Below are 27,633 nucleotides of genomic sequence, written 5' to 3' on the forward strand. Positions count from 1 at the left end.
CAACTCCAATCCCAACAAATGTAAGATATATAATTTGTTTAATTTGCATTTCGGCTTCTCGCCACATTCAGTTAATTAAACAGTAAAACATCGAATATAGGCAAATTAAAATGATCGTCATAACTGGTCCCCACGCAGCCCCCAGAGGAATTTTTGAAATTTCGTTAAATTTTCTATTTTTGAAATAATTTATGATCGCTTAAATATTTGTTATTATTTATATGAACAATCACGAATAATCTGGATCACGTCTCCATGTCTTAATGACTAAGCAAATTCAATTCATTTGCCAAGCATTCGATTTATTTTAAGTTCAACTTCAGGGCAAAACAATATTAAATATGTCTACAAATTGAATTTGCTTTGTCATCTAGACTATACTGTGATCCAGATTATTCGTGAATACAAAAGTAGTCGATACATCTAACATTTAAAACCCAAGTCAAATAATGGGGACTAAAGCAGATATAAAAATAATCGCTGTACATTCGATCAATTCTATTAAAAATATGTACATCGTACCAGACCAGAATTTACCTGTATTTGGTAAGCTTTCAGCAGAAAAAATTAAAATACGCTAAATTAGTGAATATACGGTAAGAAAAAAATATGAAGTGAACGATTCGATTCCGAACGGAGATAGGAAAAATAATTCAACATTCGCCCATTGAGAGCCGGTCGTGCGCGAGGGTGGACAAGAGAGACGGATCGGCCTACTGTTCGATTGGAAGAGTCGAAATGTAATGTCGGGACAAAATTTTATCTCTTGATAAAAGGGTTGACTCAGTTGATGTGCGGTCGCAGAGGGGCCCCAGCTTTATTTCCTCAATTAAAACCGTGATAGTCCTGACATCACGGCCTGAAACACTACCAATTGAATGGTCTTATTTACGAACTGTCGAGTCTGTTTCGCCGATATCGATAAGCTACAAAGGAAAATGACAAGCCTGATATGAGAAAGAGCAGAAAACCGCTATTTACAAAGCCTTTTGTCAAAGATATTCCACCAATTTCACCGGCTGCCGAAAACGTCAGCTCCGTCAAGTAACTGGAATATTTAATATTGCAATTTTTCTTAAACTGTATAAACAAAGCTGTGGTTCTACAGTTTATCACGTATCTAATCAACAGCTCATATAACAGATGTGGTTTAATAACATCGCAGCTTTGAGAATTCAATTGACTTGTTGCCAAGATCAAGGTAAAGCATGTACTTAATAAGAATACAGAAAAGTAATTATTCCTAAATCGTGAGATGCGGCCTGGCGTGATGTAGGTTTCAGAAAAATATTTTCTTTATCGTGCCAACGTTTCGATCTTTATTGAGATCGTCTTCAGGGCCTGGATTTTCAAACATTGTTTACATTTAACAAATACATTTAGAATGTGGAAAGAAGTGATGTTATGAAATGCAAAATATATTTTTATACTCAATCCAAGTAGTCAACCCTACGTTTCTCTCTCTCTCTCTCTCTCTTTCTCTCATCCTGGGCACAATTCGTAGGACAGTAACCATCAGGAGAAGCGTGCAGAGAGGGGTGTACCATCCCACCGGCTGAAATACAGCAGTTACGAAAACAAACAATGAAGCCGTAGCTCCGGAAAGCCAGATGCCGGGAGAAGTAGTGGATGGGGTTAACACTATCTCTGATGGACAGCAACCATCCTTAGGGATAAGTACAACTGGTGGTATTGCCCTAAGTTTAAGGAACACCGAGATCGGAACGGATATTCGCAAGGACAACGAGTTGGAGGAGGTGAGGATCACTCTTGCCATGTGATTGAGAGATCGTGGAGAGACCTCGTCACAGGTCTATCAAGGCCCCTCTCCAGGAAACAAGGGACAGGCCGGGACCGAAGCCAAATCCAACAAGAGGAAAAAGGCATCTTCGGGGGAATCTAGGCCCTCAACAGCGGATTCAGAGGGGAGGAGTCAGACCGGTAGCCCAGCGCCGAAAAACCTGCGACCACCCTACAGCCCTATCAGGCTAAAGAAGAGAAACCTCAAACAAAAGAGGACTAATTGAATCAGCCAAAGAAGTAAATAGATCGCCAACGAACAGAAGAGAGAGCCACTCAGGCAGTCCCCCTCAGAGTAACACTCTGATGGAGGCCTTTGTGACCCGTCATTATAACGTATCTAGGAAGGAGGGGATTTCACTAAAGTGTGACCCTTCCTCCTCAACAGGTCCATCCTGGCAGAGATTGGCAAGGAGCCGTCTGTCACCAAGAGTCGTCAGTGTGTGATGTGAATATGTATTATTAAACACAGCAGAAGGAGAAAATAGAGAAACTGTCCAGCCTAGCAGGATTTGAGGTTCAGGTCACCCCACACACGAGACTGAACACATCCAAGGGGGTAGTGACATGAACAGACCTCATAAATTGTGAGGTACAAGCTATTAGAGACGGAATGGCGCACCAAGTCGTAGACGAGGTGAGGAAATTGAACACTCGTCGGAATGGACAAACCGTCCCAACGGCGAGTCACATCCTCACTCTTCGACACGCCTACATGTCCGAATGAAGTGCGGACGGCTTATCAACTTTTAAAAGTCTGCCCGTACATCCCCTCCACAATACGCTGCTACAAGTGTCAGAAATTCGGGCATACATCCCACAGGCGCAAGGCATTAGCTGCGACATGCGACTGTGGTGGACCGACACACGAGTCAAGTACTCTGTGCCAAGCCCCCCCTGTGTGAACTGCGGTTGCAAACACCTCTCGAGTAGCCGTGACTGCCCTGTATATATAGAACAAAGAGAGATTCAGAGCGTTAAGACAACTGAAGTGTTGTCCTACAAAGAGGCCTTCACAATAGTAAAGGGCATTCCGTTCCCGAGAACTCATCGTCAACAAGAAGATCTTTAAGGTCCACAACTGGCCGTTTCCGCCTTATCGCACGTTTGGATTCTGAATATGGGAGCTGACGCACCTCCATAAGACGGAATAGTGTTACCGTCGCAGCATGGGTGTATTGGCGCCTCAGCGCCTAAGGGCCGAGACAACCTCGCTCTCCGCTTGTCCACTCCGAATGGTCGGGCCCGCATTGTGCATCGGGTCGTACGCCGCACGCAAAAGGCTAACAGGCCGAAATAAATGAGCCTATTCGCCCGCGTACTCCCCAGATAAGAAAACTCTGAATGTTCTCCCTGAGTGTAGGAGCTCCCCTAACTTAGAAACTTCCGGGAACGCCCCGGCAGCAGATGACGCCATAGGCTCAGCCTACGTGATCCAATCCTTCGCTTTCCCAAGGGTACCACGCCGGTCATACGCACAACAATGCAAAGCATACTCGAGTCAGAGAGACCGATTCACTACCCGTTTCCGTTCGCTTACTCACGCATTCGAGGATCATAGCGTCCTCAACGCTTACACGCTGTCGTCCGGTCGCAACGACTACCGTGAGGCCGGGGGTAATTACGCTGCCCATACGCAAGATTCACGAAGGTCACAGATAAAAGACAGCCTCTGTCTATGTTCTCGCGGTTCTCTTCTAGAGAGAGCGGTTCTAGAGACTGGTCCATTCCACTGTCACGAGGCGCTAGGGGTCGCCTATGGACACGTTTAGGTGGGACAAATGCCCCCCTCCATCACAGAAGGTAGGTCAATTAAATTTCGGGCTAATAAGCACTCGGCTCGTGATCTCTGCAGCGGACTGATCCTAGCTTCTCTAACTCTCCGTTTTTCGAGTTTGGTGCCGCTTGATGAGATACAAAATTTTGTTGTATTTTATCTAATGTGTCCGTTAATGATTTCTTTAAGGAGCTAAACTTATCCTTAATATTTTCCCCTATTTTTAATTTGAATTTTTCTAGTTCGGCCGTTAATAATGTGTCCGGACTCTGGACTGAACATGCAGTTCAATTGAAAGATTCCCTACGGGGCATTGGCATTTTAATCCATTTTGCCCTACTGCGGATTTTGGGTTCACATTCGAAGTGGTAGAACATACCACATTTGTTGCATTTAACGGACTCGCTCGTGTCTGCGTGATCGCAAAAATTGCACGGAACTTTGGGGACAGCACCCTGTTTTTGTCCTGATTCTGACTCGGTAGTTTTTATTTGTTGCTGGGACATTTTTGGATAGGAATAAGAGGTATTTAAGAGCAACATATATTTATAAATTTAAAATTTTATAGAAATTTACTTTTACCTCCTGAAATTTTTTTTAAGCTAAACAAAGTTTGGTCAAGTAAGTTTTGGTGTATTTAAATTTATCTATGCTACCAGGGTAGTAAACCCAATAATTATTGCGTATAGGGACACAAAGATTCAAAACGCCTACACAATCGACGTGTGTGCACGTTTCGATCCTGCAAAAACCTGCAGGTTACAAGAAAAAAAATCTACGGGGGACGCAAAATTTTTGCTTTTCTATTTTCTGTGGCAGGGGATCATTCCACGTTCAAGCTACTAGGTGTCAGCTTTGCCGTGAACCACGCTCTGCTACCAGGTGTCAGCTTTGCTCTATCCTGCGACGGATTTCAGTTACCTACACTTACTTTAAATCCGGGAAATGGCTCGCAGTTTCCAAAGCCGACTTACAGCGAAATCAGCAGAGTTAGCTGTGATGAATTCGGGGTGGAAATTAAAATAAAGAAAAGTAAAGTGAAAAGCAAAAGTAAAACAAAACCTTGTCCAAAAATAAATTTATTAACTTAATGGTAAAATTTATACAAACTAAAATAAACAGGCCTCAGACTTTCTTGTGGCAATTAACAATTAATAATTGATAATTGAGCGAACGGAGGAGCTTAATCGGTGGAGACAAGAAGCACTTACGGTATAACCAGTTAGAGAAGCTAGGATCAGTCCGCTGCAGAGATTCGGAGCCGAGTGCTTATTAGCCTGAAATTAAATTGACCTACCTTCTGTGATGGAAGGGGGCATTTGTCCCACCTAAGCGTGTCCATAGGCGACCCCTAGCGCCTCGTGACACCACCCAACAAAAAAACCGTCTGGAAGTAGCCCATCAAAAATTGACGCAGACAGGCAGCAGAGGAGTGCAGTAGACTTGAATGGGTCACCGACGTGGAGAGAGCCACTGCTTCCTCCCGATAAAAGGACACAGACTCAGAGTCCTCAGACTCAGAGGCCACCCAAAAAAAGAAAACAAAAGAGGGTGGCCTAAAGGTAAGCAGAGGAAACCACCCGAGCCTAAATGAGAATGGAAACTATCATTCAATGGAACTACAGAGGCGTTAGTAATAAAAAGCACGCCCTGCAGGCCCTGGCCAAGGAGATTGAGCCGATAGCCATCGCTCTCCAGGAGACCCACGTGGGTCCGGGTTCCGCCCTTGTCCTCAGGGCATACACTCCCTTTGTGGTAGGGATCACACCTAGTGGTATAGCCCACGGAGGCGTGTCCATCTTATGTCGAGATAACGTCCAGGTTCATGAAGTCGTGACCATCACAAGACTTCAGTAGATCGCCTTGCGTTTGGAGACCCCGGTGTGTCTCACACTATGCTCCATTTACTTACCACCGGACGGGCCGTGGAGGGACGGTGAGGTCTCAACCTTGATGGGTCAGCTCCCGCGGCTGGTGTTATTGATGGGAGACTTCAACTCTCAAAACAACTGGTGGGGGAGCAAGAGAACCAACAGTAGGTGTAGGGTATTGACGGGTCTTCTCGAAGACACTGACCTAACACTACTCAACAACGGGGCTCCCACGAACATGAACCTATTGAATGTAAGTACGTCAGTTATCGACTTGAGCTTTGTTTAATCCTCCCTGGTAGGAAAGTGGAATGGGAAGTACTCGATGACCTTTAGCAGAGTGATCATTTCATTTATTCAAAGCAGGAAAGCGGAATACCGGAACATTGAACTTAAATAAAGCGAATTGGGATTCTTATGCTTATGCGATATCGATGGCCCCATTGACAGGAGACATCGCCAAGGATCTCCTACAGTTTGGAAAGGAATTCAATCGAGCTGCAAGGCATAGTATCCCAAAGAAAGGGGGTTAATTTAGAAGCCTCCCTTGCCATCGTGGAACACAGACTGCAAAGAGGCAGTTCGGGTGAAAAAGGCTGCCCTCCGACGTTTCAACACATATCCGGCGGAGGCAACCTTATCGAGTTTAAAAGAGCAAAGAAAGGTGTACCCTGACACGAAGGAAAAGAGAACGCTTGGAGGAGTTGGCGGCTTGTCTGCACACGCCTCCCCAAGAAAGTATAGAGGAGGGTGAAAGCAATATCTGGATGAGTTAAGACCCTGTCGGTGCCTACGATTAGGTCCGTCCGGTGGGAAGTGATCACTGTACCAGCTGCGCTCGCTCACGAGTTAACTAAGCACTTCTGCACAGTATCTAGCTCGTCAGCTTTCAGAGACAGATTCAGAGAACAAAAAGAAGAAGCTGAGAAGAAGAAGCTGGACTTCAGCGGTGGCGACATGGAGAGCTACTATCTACCCCTGATAGTCGGGGAGGTGGAGTCCGCGTTGGGTCGTGCTAGGAGTTCAAGCCCTGGGCGCCACGACATCCAATGTGAGATGCTTCGCCACCTCCCCCGGGGCGCGAATAATCACATGATGAATCTGTTCAACGAGATATAGGATTCGGGCTCCTAACCCGACCGCTGGGGTGAGGAGCTCATAGAACCGATCTTGAAGGATGGCATGAACCCTTAGGTGCCATGAACATAGGCCGATCTCACTAATCTCCTTCCTGGGTAAACTCCTTGAGTCAATGATAAACATTCGCTTCACCTGGTACTTACAACTCAAGGATTTTACAGCCAGTACCAGGCGGGATTCACGAGAGACCGTTCCGCAATCGATGTGGTGTGTCTTCTTGAGGACAAGATTCAGGACACGTTTCCGGATCGAGAAAACTCTCTGGCTGTGTTCTTCGACTTCGAGAATCCCGGAAATGCTGCGAGTTCGGATTTCGAGGTTAGCCGGTTCATTCGGGCCTTCCTTACTAACAGGAGATTTAGAGTACAGCGGGGGACCTCGCATTCGAGGGTGGATGTTCAAGAGAACGGCATCCCTCAGGGGTCGTTGCTGAGTGTGTCTCTTTGCTGTAGTAGTAAATGGCATCGCCGACGGCATACCTCCCCAGGTAAAAGTTAAATTATACCTAGACGATTTGAGTTTCTACCTTTCAGGGAAGGACCTGGAAAAGTTGGGGAGGTTATGCAGACGGCAGTCGACGTGGTGGCTGTTAGGGCAGAGGAGGCCGGCTTTAGGTTCTCGGCGACCGAAACAGTGTTCTTTCTCTTCTTTAGGCTGAGGAGGGAGCACACCACTCCCCCAATCTGCTTGGGTGGCGTACCAATCCGGGGCGCCGAGAGAGTGAGGTTCCTCGGTCTCTTCTTCGACGAGAAGTTACGTTGGCAGACTCAAGGCAAAGGGTAGTGCCAAAAAATAATCCAGCTCCTGCGATTGATTCTTGAGGAACTTTCGTTGAGGGGCTGAAAAAAAATTATTATTAAGGACATTCGACTCGCTGCTATGCTCGACAATGTTTTATGGATGTATGGAGGATGGTTCTGCAAGGAGGTCCCTACTGACTAAGCTCTACCGTCTCTATTATCATGGTCTTCGAGAGGTGTCAGGAGCCTTCAGGACCACCCCATTGGCCAGCCTTTGCTGAGAGGTGGGTGTTCTCCCGCCGGACCTGAAGCATCCATGCTGGCTAAACCAGGCAATCCTCTGGTGGTAATGATCACGGGTAACCCTCACGAGGATAAGTATTCCAGGCTGCCCACCCAGACTCGACCTCTAGGGATCCGCTTTGCCAAATCCCTGGAGTGGGAGGGGATAGTACTGGGGCTGGTTCTTCTTCTGAGACAGCAGGAGGTGTGGCCCTGCACCCTTCCCGCCTACTCTTCCGGGAGGATCTGGCAGCTCCCATGCCGCACCAATTCAAAACGTAGTTCCTCGAACTCCGCTCTCAGCTCCCCGGATATAAGAACGTCTGGACGGACGGCTCTAAGACCGGGAAGGGTGTCGCATTCGGGGTGTACACGCGGGGGAGAGCTCCTTCCACCCACTCCCTAAAGAGTGAAGTGTGTAAACCGCCGAGCTATACGCGATTTGGCACGCAATGCTGGAGGTGTCGGGATGGGGGAGAAACTGTTCTCATATGCACCTCCCTCAGCTCGGTGAGAGTCCTGAGAGATCTCTATGCACGGGATCCACTAATCACCAAAATCCAATTGAAGTATGCGGACATTGTGCGCGCCGGGAAAAGGGTGGTTTTAGCCTGGATTCCAGGACACGTCGGACTGGAGCGGGACGAGAGAGCGGACCTGGCCGCGAAAGCTGGTACTCTCGTTCCTCTCAGTAATGATTTTGAGACCACCCCGATTCGGCCTGACGACGCTAAGAGAATAGTGAAAAACATGATATTAGACAAGTGGAAGCGTCGTTGGGCGGACTCGACTGACGCGCTAGTGTCCGTTAAGCCGACGGTCAAGAGGTGGAGCCCGGAGGTGATATCCAGAAAGGAAAGCGTTGTCCTGACACGCCTGCGGATAGGCCACACACGTGCTACTCATAGACCTGTTGGTTTGCGTGAGTCGACCTAGGTGCCCAGCATGGCAAGTCGAAAGACTCCCGGTGACGCACGTGTTGGAATGGTATCGCAGCTTGGCCCTGTATAGGGGCCGAAATGGAATACCGCCGGATTATAGGAGAATGCTCGAGCATGGCAGCGAATATAAGAAAAAACTTTTAAGGTTTCTAAGAGATATTGGGATTATGAGTTGTATACAGTGGGGTATTTATTTCGAAGGTTAAAGTTTAGACTTAGTTTATGTTAGAATAAAAGTATGCTTGGCGGCGGTGCAGGATATTACCACCGCTACTCCGCTAAGACGGGTAGGCCATAGCCCCCTCAACTCTGCCTGAGAGGCACACCTGCGATGTACGTGGAGAATGTGCGGTTCGTCGGTCTCCTGTTTGATGAGAAGTTGAGATGGCAGGCACAAATCGACCCGTCGGTGTCCAGAGCAGGAATACCCTCTCACTGTTGAGATTTGTTGGTCACTTTAGGTGGGGAGCGGACAGGGAGATTCTCTTAAAAATTTTTGACTAGCTGCTTTGTTCGAGGATGTTTTATCGATGTATGGCTTATAACTCGTCTCGAAAAACGCGCCTGAGAAAGATCGACAGGCTCTATCATCAGTGTCTCAGAGCGATCTCGAGGGGGGTTCAGCAACAGCCCCGTGTACAGTCTGTGCAGCGAGCTTGGGGTCCTTCCTGGGGAACTTCGGAGAGGCGTTACGCGGCAGGATTTTTCGCCAAGCCGGAGCACCCCCTCGCTATGAAAATCCTCCATTGCCCGTACAGAGTAGTCTACGACAGGCTTCGCTCGCGGACGCGACCCCTCGGGATTCGCTTCGGTGAGTTCTTAGAGAGGACAGGATTGGCGCTCGGGACGGTGCTTCGGATGGGCCACCGGCCGAAAATCCCCTGGACGTTTCCGGTTGTACTCGTCCGCGACGATCAGGCTAACTTGCCAAAATCGTGTACGCCACAATACCTCTACAAAGCTAAGTTCCTTGAAATAGATACGCCGGTTTTCGTCTGATTTTCACAGACGGGTCCAAAAAAAGTTAAAATAGAGATCGACAATAAATTAATTTTAACTTAATTAGCCGTGCGCTTTAAACAGTTCGAATTCATAATCGGTTAATTCTGTGTAACTTGATTAATTTTTCAGTAGGTTGTTAGGTCAAAATGAAATATTCAAAATGAAAGGTGCAAAAATTACTCCAATTATTTTCTTTTTCAAAAATCGTACAATTTAAACTATGTTGTTTCTAACATATCGTATTAGAAACATCATAAATTTACCAGCTCATTCGCACAATAAGTTCTGTTTTGTTTTTGATTTTTTCAACAGAGAAAGGTAATTTAATTTCTATCATCAATCGTCTTGCGTAATCTTATTTTCTTGATGTTTTGATAGGAGATATTTCGAGGATGTTTTCTAAAAACGTTGTTACTCTTGTTTAAGTTGTTTTATTTTTCATTTTTCTTCGAAGAATATTGTATTCCTTCAGAATAATGCCAGAACTGTTACTTCTGCAGCATTGATGGATGGTGAACCACATCAACTATATTCTCTGATCTTTCGCCAAATATCGTTTTATAACCTGTTCTGCTTTTTACCAAAAAAAAGTTTAAATTAAAAAATATTATTTGGAGATCGTGAGATGCGGTCTGGTGTGACGTAGGTTTTAGAAAAACATTTACTTTATCGTTTTCTTTGGCGTGTTGAGAGAGCCCAACTAAACACTACTTTCCACTGTACATCAATAGCAAAGACAAATCGACATCCAAGTCAAATACCTATATCTAGACAGCTGACTGATCCCGTACAAGAGTTAAAAGACAACACCCTAACAGAAGACTCGTACAAGTACGTAGACTTCTAGAACCGAAATCCGTGTTGACCGACAGCTCTAAACTAACATAAAAATTTACTGCGTCAACCTTGAACATACGGAGTAGAACCGTGGGGTTTTGCCAAGCCATTCATTCCTTCCAACCAAAAGTCCACGCACAAATTGTCAAAGTTCCTTACTACGTAACTAACCCTACTACCATTAAAGACCTCAACATTTCTTTTGTCCTAATACTTTTAATCGGCCATCGCATCGAGACCTGCTTACTCCTCAATCCCTCCCACTGAATGTCATGTATCTTATGACGTGTCCTCCGGTTGCAGCGCTGGCGTTAATATTGGAGATGTGACCGTGTGAAAAATACTATGATAATGTTTATAATGTGTACAAATTTGTATAGGCCATAAATAACAAATAATACAAATAATAAAAACTCCTTCAGCATAGTTTGCGAGAATACCACATGTATTCATGAAAATACTGAACGTTGAGAACTGTTGCGTATCAATCAAGCCAAATCATTTAAAATGTAAAACCTAGGCTTAGCTGTTTTTGCGTCCCTTTTCTCTTTGAGGGATTTGTTCATATTCACGTTTTTTGTTCAATCGAGTTGGCTTTGTTTCCTCTAGGGATTTTTGTACGAATTCTATTGTCTACTTTGTTAGGAATTAATTCAACCTCGAAAGTAAAAGCTAACAATTCCCATTAGACAAATATTGTTGTTTGAATATATGTAATTGGGTGAAAAAGACAGCATTCAATAATTATATAAATTGATTAGTGTTGTTATCAAAATATTGACAAGAATTAACTTATTTATGCATACTTTTTTACACGTTATTAACTCTTTATTATATCAATTAAGTTTGCCTTCTTACACCTTATTTACCTAATTTCATAATTGAATAATAAAAAGGATAAGAAGATCATTGTGCAAATCAGCATTTCCACGAGTTTCATCGTAAGGCGTAATATTCTAAACCAGGTATAAGTAAGAAAGTTCGTAAAGTCCAAAAAGACTGGTCTCTTTTAATGACGACACGAAATTGTTTTACTATATTAAGAATGTTTATTAGATTTGTATTTTTTTCTTCAGTGATGTAATTTGTTTTTAATAAGCTAGGTACTTGTTTTATAATTTCAGTTTTATTAATTTCCTTCTTTCTTTTATTAGGATTAAAATTCAGAATTTCTTCTACGTCATCTTCTCCATTGGCATTAGACAATTGGTTATAAGCTCTTGGGATTGGGTGATACATGCACATTTATTATTATTATTATTATTTATTTTTACTAAACCTTAATGATTTTTATATTTTGCGTTATTAAACAGTTAATTAAAACTACTTCCATGTTTGGCACTGACCTAACCCGCAGTTTGACAATATTTTCCCCTGGTTTTAGATTAAATGTCTTAGATTTTGATTTAAATAATAAATTATTTTTTCCACTTTCGGATTCTAATAAATGTTTTTTGAAGTTAACATTAACTTTAAAAAACTTAAATCGTCCCGCAACTGTTGACCAGCTCTCCCAAAACTTGTTTTTCAATGAACTCCGGCCAACCCTCTTCTTCAGAATCTTGCCTTTTTGAGGTGTTCCCTATTAATTTTCGACGGTACTTCGCTTCATAGCTGTTTGGAAGAGTCTGAAGCGGAAAATATGATTTGGAAAGCTTTTCTTATTTGGTCGACCGGTCTGGCCTAGAGCGCAGGTATATTCAACTTATTTCTCCTTTCGAAAAGGTAAGAACTTTTATTTCTTTCCACCATTTCAGTGGTTGTTCTCTCTTTTTGATTATTCACATTTAAAGTAATTTCCACTTTGTTTCCATTTTCTCGTCTTCACTATATTTATTAATGAGTGATGTTTAGTGACCGTTAGTTGGTGATTATTTGGAGATGGTGAGATGCGGTCGGGTGTGACGTAGGTTAATAAAAAACATTTTCCTTATCATGTCAACGTTTCGATCTTTATTAAGATCATCTTCAGTTCCTGGGATTTTTTTTCCCACATCCTACATATATTTGTATAATTCAAAAATATAAATCCCAGGCCCTGAAGATGATCTCAATAAAGATCGAAACGTTGGCACGATAAAGAAAATGTTTTTGCCAAACCTACGTCACACCAGACCTCCAAATAATAATATTTATTAATTGATTTCTCTTCCTTTTTTTTTTTGTTATGTGCAAACATTTGGTTTCGGATAAAACGTTGGTTTGTGCAGAAATAGATGTTTCAGGAAGGTTTGTGGGACATAAAGAGGATGAGGTTTTCTTTTGTAGGGAAGATCGTGATTTGGAATGGTATATTTGTTGGCATTATTGTCGTCTGTTTGACATTTTTATTTGTTAATATGAAACTCGGGTTGAACTTGATTGACACAAGATAATACATGGCTTAGTATTTACTTACTGAAAATACTTCTTACTATGTTTAACTTAATTTGAAATAGGGACACTTCAAAGAGACTATTTTTTGCGTCTTAATTTTAAAATGTATTGCTATTGTATTTCTTTCATTAGAATCATTTATTATATGTACAGCCAAAAATATTAAATAAGGTAAAACAACAGTTAAGACGGATCCACGCAATTGGGGGGGGAGATCTTATTAGCGTGGGTTCCCGGCCACATAGGGATAGCAGGCAGGGCGGCCAAAGACGCCACCAGAAGCCCCCATGGCTTCCCAAATTTTTCGCCCAGTAGATTTAAAACGATTAATTTCAGATATAGTGAAGTAAGAATGAAAAAATCGCTGGACTCGTCAAAATAGAAACAACCAAATTGTGACAGATTAAAAAAGTCATCGGTCTCTGGTCCACGAACGGGCCGAAAAATGAAAAGGCCATCCTGACATATATACATAGCCAGACCAGATTAACCCACGGTCTCCTTCTGGTCGGAAAATGCCCGCATAGGGTCTCGTTATTCAAGGATAAAATAACGGTCGAATACATTTTCAACTGCAGAAAACATGCAGTATTTTGATATATCGTTGGACCTGTGTGTTTGTGTTCTAAATGGTGGGTAGCCACAATTACGTCATCAATCCAAAAATATTACACACAAAACAAAAGAAACATAAACGAAATTTTTAGAAATGATTTATATCAACAGCGATAAACACAGCATCAACAGACACAACTCAGTCGCAGCTAGCCAATATCAATAATCAACTTCGATATTGATAACATAAATGTATCATCACATAACACAAAACATATAATATAACATATAAAACTATCATCACATTCCACACATCAAACATTTCTACATAGTCTAATCTTCAACAATTTGGCTTTCCTTTCCCTAATTATCTCCGTCTGTATAATCCTGAAAGGATAATCAGGCCGAGCCAATACCCACGTTTTTCCCCACTGTCAGATCAATTCGCCTCAAAGAGACTTTCCATCTTCAAATGTCTTTATCCGGACGTCCTTCAAAATCCAACGTATTTATACATAAAACAGCAATATCTCACTGGCACTCTAAACACGACTCACAAGAATGACATATCTGCACGGAAAACAAACTCTTTGAATGAGTACGAACGCAGTAAAGCATTGAAGACATTAACAGCGGCATTAGAAAAATGTGGTTATCGTTGTAAGAAAAAATTTAGAAAGCTAAGTAAAGCAGAAAATTGGTTGGACGTGTATTTCTAAAAGCCAAATAAAATAAAAGCTTAATTTACCATACACAGAACATAAAAATAATAACATTTTGTTGAAAATATTACATTTAATTATGCAGGAATAGTTTGTTATGTGTTAAAAATTGTTTCATTACTTGTTGCTAATATGTCATCACTTCTTGAGGATTCTAGTGTCATTCAACAAAAAAGAGAATATAAAATAATTAGTTTTAGATCCGTCTTTTTTCTTGTATGTATTTAAAACATTAGTCAATATGAAAATAAAAATAAACCGACAATTATAAATAGAATGAAACAAACGAAAAATTGAAAATTCACCAAATTAGGTGAGTATGATAACACTTAAAAAATAATATTAATGTATAATCAGATCTGCTTACACGAGATCCACCTACAATTAGTTTAGATTTGATGGCTCAGCAATAAAAATTAAGTACCAGTTTGAAATGGTGGTGAGATAAAAGAATCAATCCAAGGTCGGTAACATAAGTAAGTTTCAACAGGATTATCAAGTTTTGGACAAAAAATTGAAATTGATTTTAGAAGAAGAGTGGTGGTGTTAGAAAGTACGGTGGAAAGTAAGGTGGAAATTGTCCCTCGTCTTACGTCGTATTTCTATAAACGGTAAGCCATTAGTCGTGGTTTTGTCGATAGGTACCTACTTACGACCGTCATCATTGCGGAAATAAAGTTTATGCTTAATGCACTCCTCCGGAGGCAGGCTTTACTTTCGCCTCTAGGACAAGAGGATTGTTGCGGTCCTGGGGGCCCTAATTGACTCAAACCATATGCTATTGGGTTGTCCGGAAAATAATGCAGGATTTTAAGTTTTCATTAAAAAAAATCTATATAAAATATTCTGTTTACGTTTACAGGATTACTCATTTGTATNATTATTTTGATTAAAGAACATTGCTTTAAAGTAACTAGTTTCTTTTTTTTTGTTTAATACCAAAATCCTGCATTATTTTCCGGACAACCCAATAGTTGGTAAACTTCGATAGAAGCACTGAACAGAGTGAGTTGGTAACACAGAAATTAACGTAAACCGTTTTATTATTTCATGCTTTGTGTATCGCATTATTTAAACCTTCACGGAAAACGGATATAGGGAAACTTGCTGACATGTTTTACGCCTATCCTTTTTGATTTATGAGGGTGAAAGTTCTGAAAAAATTTGGAAGAGAATTCGTCGTTAAAAACTTTTTAAAAGCTTAGTTTTTCAACGTCTGCGACATCATAAGGGCCAATATTAAAAATAAGCACGCATATCACATTACCAATTTAATTTACTTTCTGATTATGATAATAATTGATCTAGCGCAATTAATCAGGTAAAAGTGAAAAACCTAGATTTTAGGTTGTATATCTTTACCCTAAATTGTATATGTATAAGGGCAATGTTTTTTAAGAAAAGGACTATTTTCAGGATGACAATATGCTAGACATACTAGAAAGTATTTTTCATTTGAATGTTAAAGCACAAAACATAGTTCATTTGTAAAGTGCTTTATTATAATTGCTTATAGTACCTTAGGATTGAACAGTAAATGATTTATTTTAAATGAGTGATGTCCTCAAATTTAAGAAAACACCGTTCAAAACCTTAATATTGGTAAATTTAATGTAGTAGAAGATCTATTTTTGTAACTTCCTCAACACATGGTATGTGTAAAAAAAATTCAGGTTGGATTTTCTGCTGGTTTTTGCTTATACTGAATCACATGATGAAAAATTGAACAATTAAAAATTGACGAGGTGATACATTTCAGGAAAATTATACCCACGGTCAGAACATTTAATTGTAAATACAAAGCCCCCTGAATTTTTCATCACTAGAAAGTGTTTTTCATTAAAAAAGTAAGTATAATATAAAATGTTGTGTAGGAAAAATAGTATATTAATTTACTAATCCGTATAAAGGGTGCCCTTTTTAGATGGCCCCGTTGCATTTCTTTTGAACCAATGACGCTATTTAAAAAAAAAAAAAAAAAAGTGTTTGATATTTCAAACCTCTATACCACCCCAGCGGCTAATGAAGATGCGTTAGAGATGGTCGGTCAACGGTTTTAGAAACGGGACATTTTATTAGAAAGCCATTATTAGCACTCTGAATTGTATTATTGACATTCATAGGTCGTAAGATCGTATGGTTCTTTACAATCCCCTTGCTATTTTGTCGTGGTGAGGAACATTGGCGTGGACAAAGTGGCGGGTAAAAGCTAGCATCATATACAGTATATATACAGGCTGACAGGCAAAAAATTACACCCACTTGCAATATACAAAAAAGTTGCAAACAATGTAAATTGGAAATGAAAAAAAGACGGTCAGAAAAAATTGGTTTAATTTTGTTTTAAATTTTTAATGAAAATTTCAATATCGCGAAAAAAAACATATGTCATTATGTCGGGTTCGAATGCAGGGCCGCTGGATTTGAACACAGAACCTTTACTTTACTCTGATAAGCGCCGCGTCAACGCCTAAACCGACACCCCAGGGTGTAAGGTTTGTCACCTGATATGAATATCTGGGTGTTCTTGCAGATTAAAAGAACTGCAAGTGGACACATCCCTAAACATACTAAAGGCGGAATTTAGCAAGTGGATGGATTAAAAAATGACCACACTCTAAAAGAAATGACCAGCTTTAAAATAATTATAGTAGTTTCTCAACATCTCAACCAGGAAATTTTGTGACAAAATCTTAACGCCTTTAAATCCTATAGGATTACATATAATAAGACTGGTTATTATTTAATAAATAAAAGAAACTTTAGTTTTCTCAATTTTCATAAGTTTTGTATTGTCTTCAAAGAAAAAGTTGTTATAAGTATACGGAATCCGGCGGCTTAGGATTAATAGGAATTGCAATGTCCGTCGGTGCCAGTTAAAAAGAGGTCTTCGCGAGTGGAAGCAATTAATTCTGATACGGCTACTGGACTGATGTCAATTTGAGGAGACATTTAATTCTCTTATCCCTGTCGCCCCTGTAACCCTTCAACTTCCTTCGACAAAGCCCTGTTTTTCTCCGGCCGCGCCAAATATCTCGCGAGAAGAAGGATATTGGCCGGCCACAAAAAAAGGAGGAGTTTTCATGACAAGGGTATTCTGGAGGGAATCTCGTATTCAAAGGATGTTGGATGGGGCAAATCAATGGCTGGCTGGAGCTGGATAGAAACGGAATTATGCTCTATAAAGCCGGATGTTTACAAATACGGCGAACGATCGGGCTGTTATTTGAAAATTGTTCTTTCTTCTCATCGTTTCTCTAAATGATTTTTTTTCGTTCAATAAACCCGCATTTACTGTACAACCAGATAGTCATTGTGCATAAAATAACTCTTGGTGATTGTTTTATTGAATTTGCGATGTAGTTCAATAGAAGGGACGATTGAGGCAAAATGAAAATGAGGAATTTTATGGACATAGAAATTGAAATTACAAATGAATCGTCAGAAGAATTGAGTCTCCTTTTTGGCTATTATAAATTCAACAAACCGGTTTTGTGACATCGCATCGTCCTGAAATATTTTTCTGTCATTCCTCCGCTGGCGTCATGGAAAAATTACTAAGCAAATGTTGTTCAACTAAGACGGATTTCTTGATGATTTCTGTCAAATTGAAATCTTAATTCTACATCAAATAAACAAAACGACAATTTACAAAGTGGTGAAAATTTGCTAAACAAATCAATTTGGTACGTACTAGTTTTACAAATCTTAGATTTTAATAATGATATACGATTAACTTTCTTTTGATGGTATGGAAATTTTTAGTAGGCTTCGTGACAAAAGGAAGCGAGAATAGGCGGACCAGTATTAAGGGGGACAATCAAGGTTCATCATTTCGTAGACCCAGTCACAATGTTTCACAGGCAAAATTTTAAAATGTAAGAAAGTCCGTCTACGCGAAACTCTATCTGTGCAGATTAAATCAAATCGATCCTCACTGAAGATAGATAGGGATAAGAATGGGAATAATGATTAGATCTATTATAATCTAATTTTATAAATTACAGACTAGATTCAGGTTGTTAATTGATAATAGGAATGCCAGAGGCTCTTTATTAATGTAGGACCTTGTTCAAAGCTTTTCTTCTTCTAATTGCAGGAGTCTACTCCTGCATAGACCCTCCTGGAAACATAAAACGTGTTCTGCGGCTTCCTCTTCTTCGTGGCAGTATCAGCACAGTGTTTCTTCTATCTGAACTACTATCCATATGCCTTCTCAGTCGGTAGTGCCCTCTCAGTCCACTTAAGATGACGTTAAACGTGTTTGAGTGAAAGTAGACGGATTCAGTAAAGTGATCAAGTGTAGATTGGAGTGGTCACTCGCAGACCAACAACCACCACCAAAATTATAATAATTAAAATAAGACTTCATTGTGCGTAACACTTTCATTATGATGTATGATTACTTGAATTCTTAATAAAAGTAAAGTGTGAAAATTTAGGGTGACGTCCGTCTGACCCAAAGATGCAGAATGTAACAACGCATCTTAGCACGAAACATAAAGAGTGGCAGTTTGATGATCAGGGATGTTCAAGCTGAAGAATCAGTAGTTCAGTGTTTTTCTTTCATTGAAGTCAGCCAAGTCATGCTGATCTTGGTCTGTAATAGCTTTAAGGTATTTCACCATCTTCAATGCTTTGTCTACGCGCTGTCTTGTAAGAAATTCCTTCGCGCAGGAACTCGTCAAACCTGAAATGATCAAACTATAACCCGCAGCCCCCAAGAAAATAACTATAAAATATTTTTTTCTTCTAAGTATGTATTACTTAATTCAGGCCTCCTGCACCACTGCCTGAATATATCTATTGTGCTCCCCTGCTACTTATAATTGACTGGCCAGCTTCAAGTTATTAATCAGCGTCAGTAGATTTGCGGCTCTTAAGTAGCTTGATCTAAAGCAGGACATGAATTAAATTGTTTAAAAGTTTAAGGTTCAATTAAATGTAAAAATATACGTTTTACATCAAAATATAGTATCGGGTTTCACCTTGATTTTGAAATTAATTTAATATTCACAGACGATCAAATATTGCAGGTGAATCCATGTTTTAATTGGTCCTAGTTAATGAAAGTAATGTTTTAAGTGAGATGGCCGCTTCTCACGAATTTAACAAATTAACTAATGATTTAAATTGATTTATTATTTTAATGTAAACTGTGATTGAGATGGAAATGTCACGAGCGGAGCTCAAAATGAAAGATTTTACATAAAAATTGTAAATTTATTTTATTGTATTTTTAATGTCTGTTGTACCTACGTTGTTAATTAACTGTTGTTATTTAATTGAACTAACAACACCGTGGGGAGAGGGGCCGGCTATCGTAAAATGAGTTAACCAAGGATTGATCTCCCGGTCTCCTGTTGAGTTGCTTTTCATGGTCTGAGGTTCCCTAATCAGATAAACCGTTCATCCTCAATGGACGCTCAAGATCTGAGGTTTAAGATTTCAACCTTACTTTTAAGCTGAACTTCGGCGTTATATGTCGGGGTAAACCTGATCCAATCCCAAGGAAGAAAATTGTTTTATCTTTGCATGTCATTTAACATAGTGATAAGGCATTTTTCAATTTATTTTATAGAATAAGTTCTTATTGAAAATCTCCATCTATTCCTGGAATATAAAACGGACAGCAAATATATTTTTTATATTTTTCTTTTGGCAGTTTGGACGTTGCTGATCTTTTTGCCTAGTGGATTTGTGTGTTAATTACCACGTACTTATGTGCCATAAGTGGAAAAAAAAATCGATGAAAGGAAACGGTTTACTAGCTTCGAATTCGAGTCTCACGTCTACTGGACCAGTTTTTATGGATTCGGACTGTTTGGCACAATCGATTACGATAAGAGGTGCATCGTCTCTGAATTGACATAATGAAAGTAGTGGAGCTGGGGATGAATCAGTGTAGAAATTCTTTTGGAAATTTGTATACACATAGTATAACATTCCGTATTGGTTAATGGAAAAATGTATGTTTAAATCGTCGTATGGGTAAGATTTCGAATTTAAGAAGAGTTTTACATTTGTCAAACAACAATGATCAAATTTACTTGAATCTACCAAGGAATTATTTTTTCTAGATGACTGAAATGCTAAAATTACAAAACGAGGTTTTTCCATTTGAGTTGAAGTTTTAACCGCCCACAACTGCCTCTGAGTCGTAGGAAGGAGCGGGTAATCGTACCGGGTACGTTGTATTCATTGAGCAGCGATTTCAGGAATAGTAACCATTCGTAAGATCCTTGTAGGCTAAATCTTTTCCAAAACATTGTTTTTAATGTTCTAATCGCTTGTTCTACTATGGATGCTTTCACATTACTGAAGGTGGAATAATGATTCATATGGAATTTTTTAAACAGAGAATTTGTTTCTTTATTGTAAATTTCATTACCTCGATCGGTTTGCAAGTTTCTTGGTATACGACCCTCGGATAAATGCAAGATTTTCTTGAAAGCGCCGCTTATTTCTTTGCCCGATTTCCTTTTTACTTCCATCGCCCAAATATATTTTGAAAAACAATCAATCACGACCAATATATATTTGAAACCTTTATTTTGGTTACTGCATGGTATCATTTCTATCAAGTCCGCTTGCTATAAATCGTCGGCTTAAACACTAAGAGAGATACGAAGTTATAAAAAAAAAAAATTAATAAACTCAACTGGTGCTTTGTAAGGACGTTCTGACCACCTATGTTAAAAACACCAGTGGATAAGGCAAGGATCGAACCCGCGACCGTCAACGAAAGATTGGTACCACATCTCTCACATCAACGACCCCATGATATTATTTTAATGCGATAACAAGGTAACTTCAACGAGTTGAGAAATCCATCCAAGCGAGAAGTCGGTTTTCGACCCCTAATAAAAATATATTTCCTATACGTTAAAATTATGGAATTTATTTTATTTAACATTGTGTATAGAGGGAGCGACGAGCGCATTAGTAAGAGGGATCGGCAGGTAAAGGAGGGGGGTGACGAAATAAACTTGTATGTTCATGCGTGTCTCCCACGACTCACTCTATCAACGACTATCGTAGTGTGTACACACACGTATTGGTAAGTAAGTTTTAACTTATAATCAATTTACAACGGTATAGTTATTAATATTTTACTATAAATTATCTTATTGTTTATAGCAAAGCACAACAATATAATTAAAAAGGAACCAACGAGATGCCTTCCTCCCTTGCATCATATTTGTCGACAATTGCGAAAAAAAGACAACAACATTGGTAAAATTTCTCAATTGCGAATTGGATTTGAATACGTGATCGGAAAATTCCAACGAATAAATACCAAATACGGTAATACCGTCATAGCATATATAGAATACATCGGACCTTATTCATTGGATGATGAGTGTCCCAGAAAAATTCTCTTCCCCAGCAGGATCGTCGAAGCCCTCAGAGACGTCATGTTTGAAAAATACGAACAATCACACCAAAAGAATAATATAATATACAACTGGTTGGAAAATGAAAGATATAATATATTAGATAAATGTTAATTTTGTTATGTTGTAATTGATTTAATAAAAATGTGTTATTTGATAATTTAAATATGTTTTATTTATTTCTAAGTACCTATATACATATAATGATAAGCAAATTACAAAATCTCCCCCTCGTATCAGAATGGAAAACAATTTATATATCCTAAACATATTTAAAAACAAATTATAATATTAGATGGAGAACAAAAGAGACAAGCAACTGCATGCCATTAGTAATGTCACAAGAGCAGGCAATTTTCACATATCTGCACCTACGAATGCATTGACTGTATCTTTCACACAGCCCCTTTGAGCTAGTGAACCCCGTCAGACTTCATGACTTGTGAGCCGGTCCCACGAAATTGGATGTTGACCTGCGCCAGAACTGAAATTTTCTATCTACTCTGTGGTTCAGATAAAGACCACCAGGAGCTCCAGCGAACCCCATCAGACTCCATGAGTGAGGTGTGAGGCGTTCGCGACAAGTTGGACTTTGACCGAGGTAGTCTCAGAACCAGCGTTTTTCCTCTACATATAGTTCAGATTACGGCCACCAGGTGCGCTAGTGGGACCCCGTCATACTTCATGACTTGTGAGGCGGTCCCACGAAATTGGACTTTGACTCTGCGCCAGAACTGTCATTTTCTATCTACTCTATAGATCAGATTAGGGCCACCAGGTGCGCTAGTTGACCCCGTCATACTTCATGACTTGTTCCACGAGGCGGTTCCACGAAATTGGATTTGACCCTGCGCCAGAACTGTTATATTCTATTTACTGTGGTGTTTAGTGACCGTTAGCCAATGATTATGTGGAGATCGTGAGGTGAGGTCTGTGTGACGTAGGTTTTTGAAAAACATTTTCTTTATCATGCCACGTTTCGATCTTTATTGAGATCATCTTCAAGGCTCAAGGTGTTTGTTTTCCGTGTAGATGTGTCAATCTTGTGTATCGTGTTGAGAGTGCTCGGAAAAAACACTTTGAGCCCTGAAGATGCTCTTAATAAAGATCGAAACGTTGGCATGATAAAGAAAATGTTTTTTTTTTAAACCTACATCACACCAGACCGCACCTCACGATCTCCAAATAACTATTATTTAGTGTTTTTATAAGTGCAGCTTTCGTTATGATTATGTTATAACTATGTTTCGAACGAAGTGTTTGCTTTTCTTTTTATTTATTTAATAGACGTTTTCTTGTTTATTTTGTAAATTTTACTCAAGTCTGATTATCTTGTGGTCGTCAACAAGACAAGATCTGTTATTTCTAAGGGTCACTACTCCTTGAGAGAAAAAAATAGCGTGGCGCCCGAACTATATATTCATTTCTACACCCCACGAACTTTTCCACCGGCACCCAGAACTGGTGGTTGTCACGAAACCCGAGACACATTTTTTTTTAAAAAGATCATATCTTAAATCTCCAGAGATTTCTTGTTGAAGACTGCGGGGTGTTGAACCTACAGTTTGGTCTGTCGCGTTTTGGCATCACCCCATCTTCAAGTAGAAAGTTTATCGCCCTAATTAATTATATTTTTGAATGTATTAACAAATTTGTACTTATAATTGATTTGATAACCTGAATGGTGATAACCTGCAGATTGGTCTTGTCCAACCGTACTAGTTTTGTTTATTTGACTCGGCGTTTTCCCATCTTCAGCAGTTGGTATTGTGGTCTATTTATAATTCCTATATTTCTCAACATGTATTTTACAAATATAAATTCTAATACCCCAGATGTGAGATTTCTTATTGAATTTCGTTAGGTTGTGGGTCATTGTTTTGGTTTCCAGTCATTACAACTAGCCTATCCTCGCGTTTTTTGATCTATGTTAGGCGATTGGCAACCTTATGTGATCGTATGCTGATTGGTTTGTACGCTTTTCGGTGTGTATCTCTATTTATACGAACTTAACAAACCCTCCACAGTAACTGTCTTGCCACAAGCTCGTTTTTTTGATTAGAGAACTATTTTTATTTAGATAAACTGCACTCATTTTTTGCAATCTTTATAATTGCCGGTTTTAATAAGATCTATATAATGCAATTTCCTGAATAATGATGATGACTGCTTTTTCGTTTACAATAGCGCAGGTCATATCAACCCAGGTTTCGGTATTTGTCTATTGAAAAAGCTCATTTGAAAATCCTTTACTGTTCGATTCAGGACCGCTGAAATGACTAATCTGAAAATACCTCTATTTCGGACCTAGTTTAGACTCCCTTTATCTACCATACTATACCAAAATTGTTTGCAGTCGTTAAATTATTTACAAAGAACGGATTTAATCTGTTTAGGTCGGAAGACGGATTGACCGCAGAGGAGGTCATTTTCATGAGGCGAAACGAATGCAACATTCAGGAGAACCTCACAGGTAAGAATGTACAATATTTCTATGCTTTCGAACCTTGAAATGTAACTTAAATTTACGCAATGCTACTTGTCACTGAACCATCTTTGAAATTAATTTTCTAATTTTTTCCTCTATTAAGGTGAAAGCACGAATGTGGTCAACTTCTCCCGCATATCTATTTCCTACAAATCTCAATTGAGCTTAGTAAGGATTAGTGGTTTAACTCACTGTTAACATTAAAAACAAATTTTAATTAATTATACTTATTATCTAAGATGGTGGTTGTGGTGAAAAACTAGTGTCACGAGCGGAATTCGAACCCACGACCTTCGGCTTATCAACCAAGACCTTGGATGAAAAATCTAAATAATTAATAGTGTTATACCCAAAATTATTTCAGGTCAGAGCAAAATTATCCCGGTAGCTCGTAGGAACAATTTACAAAATAAAAAATAAAAAAATAAAAAATAAAAAAAATATTAAAGACCAAAGAAATAATGGTGAGTTGGGCGTCACCCCATTTTATGCCTCCAGAGTAATGGGGAACTCCTTTAACTAAAAGTATGTTCTTATTTATACTCTAAATAAATTTGATAAAAATAAATAAATAAATAAATATATGAGAGGAATGTAGTATAATCTTTTCTATAAAAAAAATGATTTACTTTATTCCATGGCGGACACTTGTGGGGGGGGGAGCTTGCGCCAGGATAGAGCCAGCCAGCCTAACACGGCGGGTCCTGATCAGCAACCTTACCTCCTCCTTATCACATTCGAGTTCCCTCTGCTTAAATGATTGTTTATGTATTTACGAGGTACCTGGCCATACAAAATAATCAAGCCAAACAAAAAAGTAGATTAATAAGGAGGGAAAGAAAAAAAATGAGAATCCACTTAACAATGGGACGATTTATTATTCCTAAACAAGGCAAAATTAAAATACGTACTTGGATTCCTTAATCAGCTGTAAAATAAACCATAAACCAGATCTGGACTAACTTAAAAGAATTAAAACTTAATCATCTAAGTTAACAATTGTAAATCGTTAAAATTAAAACAAACAAAAACTCCTTCTTCATGGGAATCGTTGATCCAGTAACAACCATCCGCCGAGTCCTCTGGGTTCCAGTCCTGCCGAAATCCGCTCCAAAAAAAAAAAAAAAAAAGATAAAATCTCCGGAGAATTGGGACCGTCTCTATATCTTTTCGGAAAACCACGAACGGACAGTCCTCAATCGTAGCCGTGTCTGGTGAGGAAGGCGCCTGGTGGAAATTCCAAAAGAGAATCTCCATGAGCTGCCCACTCGTAGGTTTACCGCACTGTTCTCCTCGGCGACCTCTGGCTTGGTACAAGCGATCGCGTTATCGCTTAATCCACGGCACTTAATAAACTCTCGTAATAATAACACTCGTTGTTGATTTTCACCAATTTCCTACGTAATCTGATTTTAATTAATAAAAATTTATCCACCTAATAACTAGGTTACATACCTTCTATATACATACCTACATACCTTCCTGTGTGTGTGTGTGTCTGTGTCTATATATATATGGATTAAAAGTAAATTCACTATTTTTCATGGGGCAAAATACCTAGTAGTTTTCCTCTCTTACAATAATGATATTATAAAAACCAATTATGGTATGTATGGAATAAAAGTAAATTCACTATTTTTCGTGGTCTGCTTGATCAATAATTTATTGTTATTAATTGGTCAAGCGGACCACGAAAAATAGTAAATTTAATGAATTAAATTGAAGTATACTTTAGTAAAGCTCTCCGTGGCCATTTCATTTGTCGCCGAGAATCCAATCCTATTACACGACATTTGAAAAATGGCAAAACGACGGGATTGAAGTCACAATAGCTCAAGTGGTAGAGTAGCGGCGTTTCAAGCCGAAGGTCGTCGGTTCGAATCCCGCTGGTGATACTGACTTTTTTTAGCTCAACTTAAAACCGTAATTAATTGTATGTTATTAATTCGTCAAGCGGGCCACGAAAAATAGTGAATTTGTACTGTAGATTTAACACTAATTAGCCCCTCCCTACACCCTGAGTTTCTCTCGCACACTCTAGATGATTTACATGGTAGTGATCATTTTCCCGTATTGATTACCTGCACCTCTCATAACAACCCAACCAATGGACCTTTGAGGAGGCAAATTCAGAAGGCTGACTGGTTGATGTTCCAGGAAGAAGTGAGCCTTAGGCTGCTAAATCTCATTGATAATGACTTAGATAGGTTGCTTGCAACTATTAATGAACTTCTTCTAGAAGCAGCTTCTTAAAGCAATTCCACGGTCTTGTCCTACACAAGTTAAACGTAAAAAAGTCCCTTCGTGGAATAAAGAACGCGAATAGGCAACTAAAAGTAGGAAAAAGTGCCTAAGACAATTTATACGTCGCCCTTCAACAAACAGCCTTGATAAATACAATGCGGCCAAAAAACATACTAGATGTATTATCAAAAAAGGTAAAAGAGATTCCTGGCGGCAATTTCTTAAGAATACCACTTCCAACACTCCCATAGCTGTCTTCTGGGATACAGTCAGAACAATAAGAGGGAAGAGATACACACTATCCATAGCATACTCAAAACAATGGGGAAATTACTACAACCCCTGTTACCATTGCCAACATTCTTGCCACGCATTATCACGATGTATCCGCTATAGCAAACTATACCAATTCCTTTTGCTCTAAATTCGCGCAAAGACACCTCCCCGGCCCTTGAGTAATTATACTTAAAATTATTAACAGAATCTATGGATATGGGGAGTTTCGACACATCTGGAAAATCGCGTACACAATAAAGATCCTTAAAAAAGATAAGCATCCGCTGGAGGCAAAAACTATCGACCCATATCTTTAACCTGGGCCATCTGTAAACTAGCTAAAAAGATGATTGCAAACAGACTACACTAGTATCTAGAGACCCGAGGGCTGCTACCTGAATGGCAAAGTGGCTTCAGAAGAAACAGGAGTGTAAGGGATAATCTTGTAAATCTAGAACAAGCTATATATGACTCATTGAAAAATAAAAATAAATTATTAGCGGTATTTTTAGATATACAAACCACGTTTGACCGAACATGGAGACGTCTGATTATAGATACGCTACAGAATTTAGGGATATCAGGATGTATGCTATTATTTATTATGAACTTTCTAGACAGAAGAAGTTTTCGTATGAGATATGGCTCCGCTTACTCAGGGAGCTTTGCTCAGGAAAATGGAGTACCACAGGGCTATGTGCTTAGTGCTACACTTTTCTGCTTAACCTTGCTTAAGCTTGCTCAGGGCCCGAGCGATAACACACGCGCGATATTAACCACGCTCTGCTACCCATTTATGTAACGCCTGTTATCAAATTGTAACGACGTTTACTATTAATTAACCTTGAGTTAATAAATAAAATAAAACGAGGTAACTTTTAATTATTCCACCTTTATTGTACACAAAATCCCAATATAGCCAATATCAAATAATGAATAAAGCCTTCCTTATTTTAAATTAAATAAAATACTGAATTTATACGATAATAAACGAAATCAAATTAAACTAATTTTCAACTCCACCAAAGCATATAAAATTAAACATATATTATAAATCAAAGGTACTCAATCCTGTGAATCCTTATTCCTCGGGATCTCTCGCACACCCGAGTACCTCCATCTTATTTTTTATCCGAGATACCCAATCCTAATCATTGGGCTCGTGACAGTTCTACTCGGCGATCG

General features: G+C 39.4%; 1 protein-coding gene across 1 annotated transcript in view; it reads left to right on the forward strand.

Moving 5' to 3' along the window:
* LOC112128057 (calcitonin gene-related peptide type 1 receptor-like) overlaps positions 1-27,633 on the forward strand; it is a 110,678-nt gene that overhangs the window by 58,903 nt on the left and 24,142 nt on the right. Inside the window, exon 3 of the mRNA XM_024229830.1 lies at positions 23,837-23,913. Within this exon, the coding sequence (XP_024085598.1) occupies positions 23,837-23,913 (77 nt within the window). The remainder of the gene's footprint in view (positions 1-23,836; positions 23,914-27,633) is intronic.

The sequence above is a fragment of the Cimex lectularius genome, unplaced genomic scaffold (genome assembly GCF_000648675.2).
Source record: "Cimex lectularius strain Harlan isolate CLEC.00 unplaced genomic scaffold, Clec_2.1 scaffold424, whole genome shotgun sequence".
In the NCBI taxonomy this organism is placed as follows: domain Eukaryota; kingdom Metazoa; phylum Arthropoda; class Insecta; order Hemiptera; family Cimicidae; genus Cimex; species Cimex lectularius.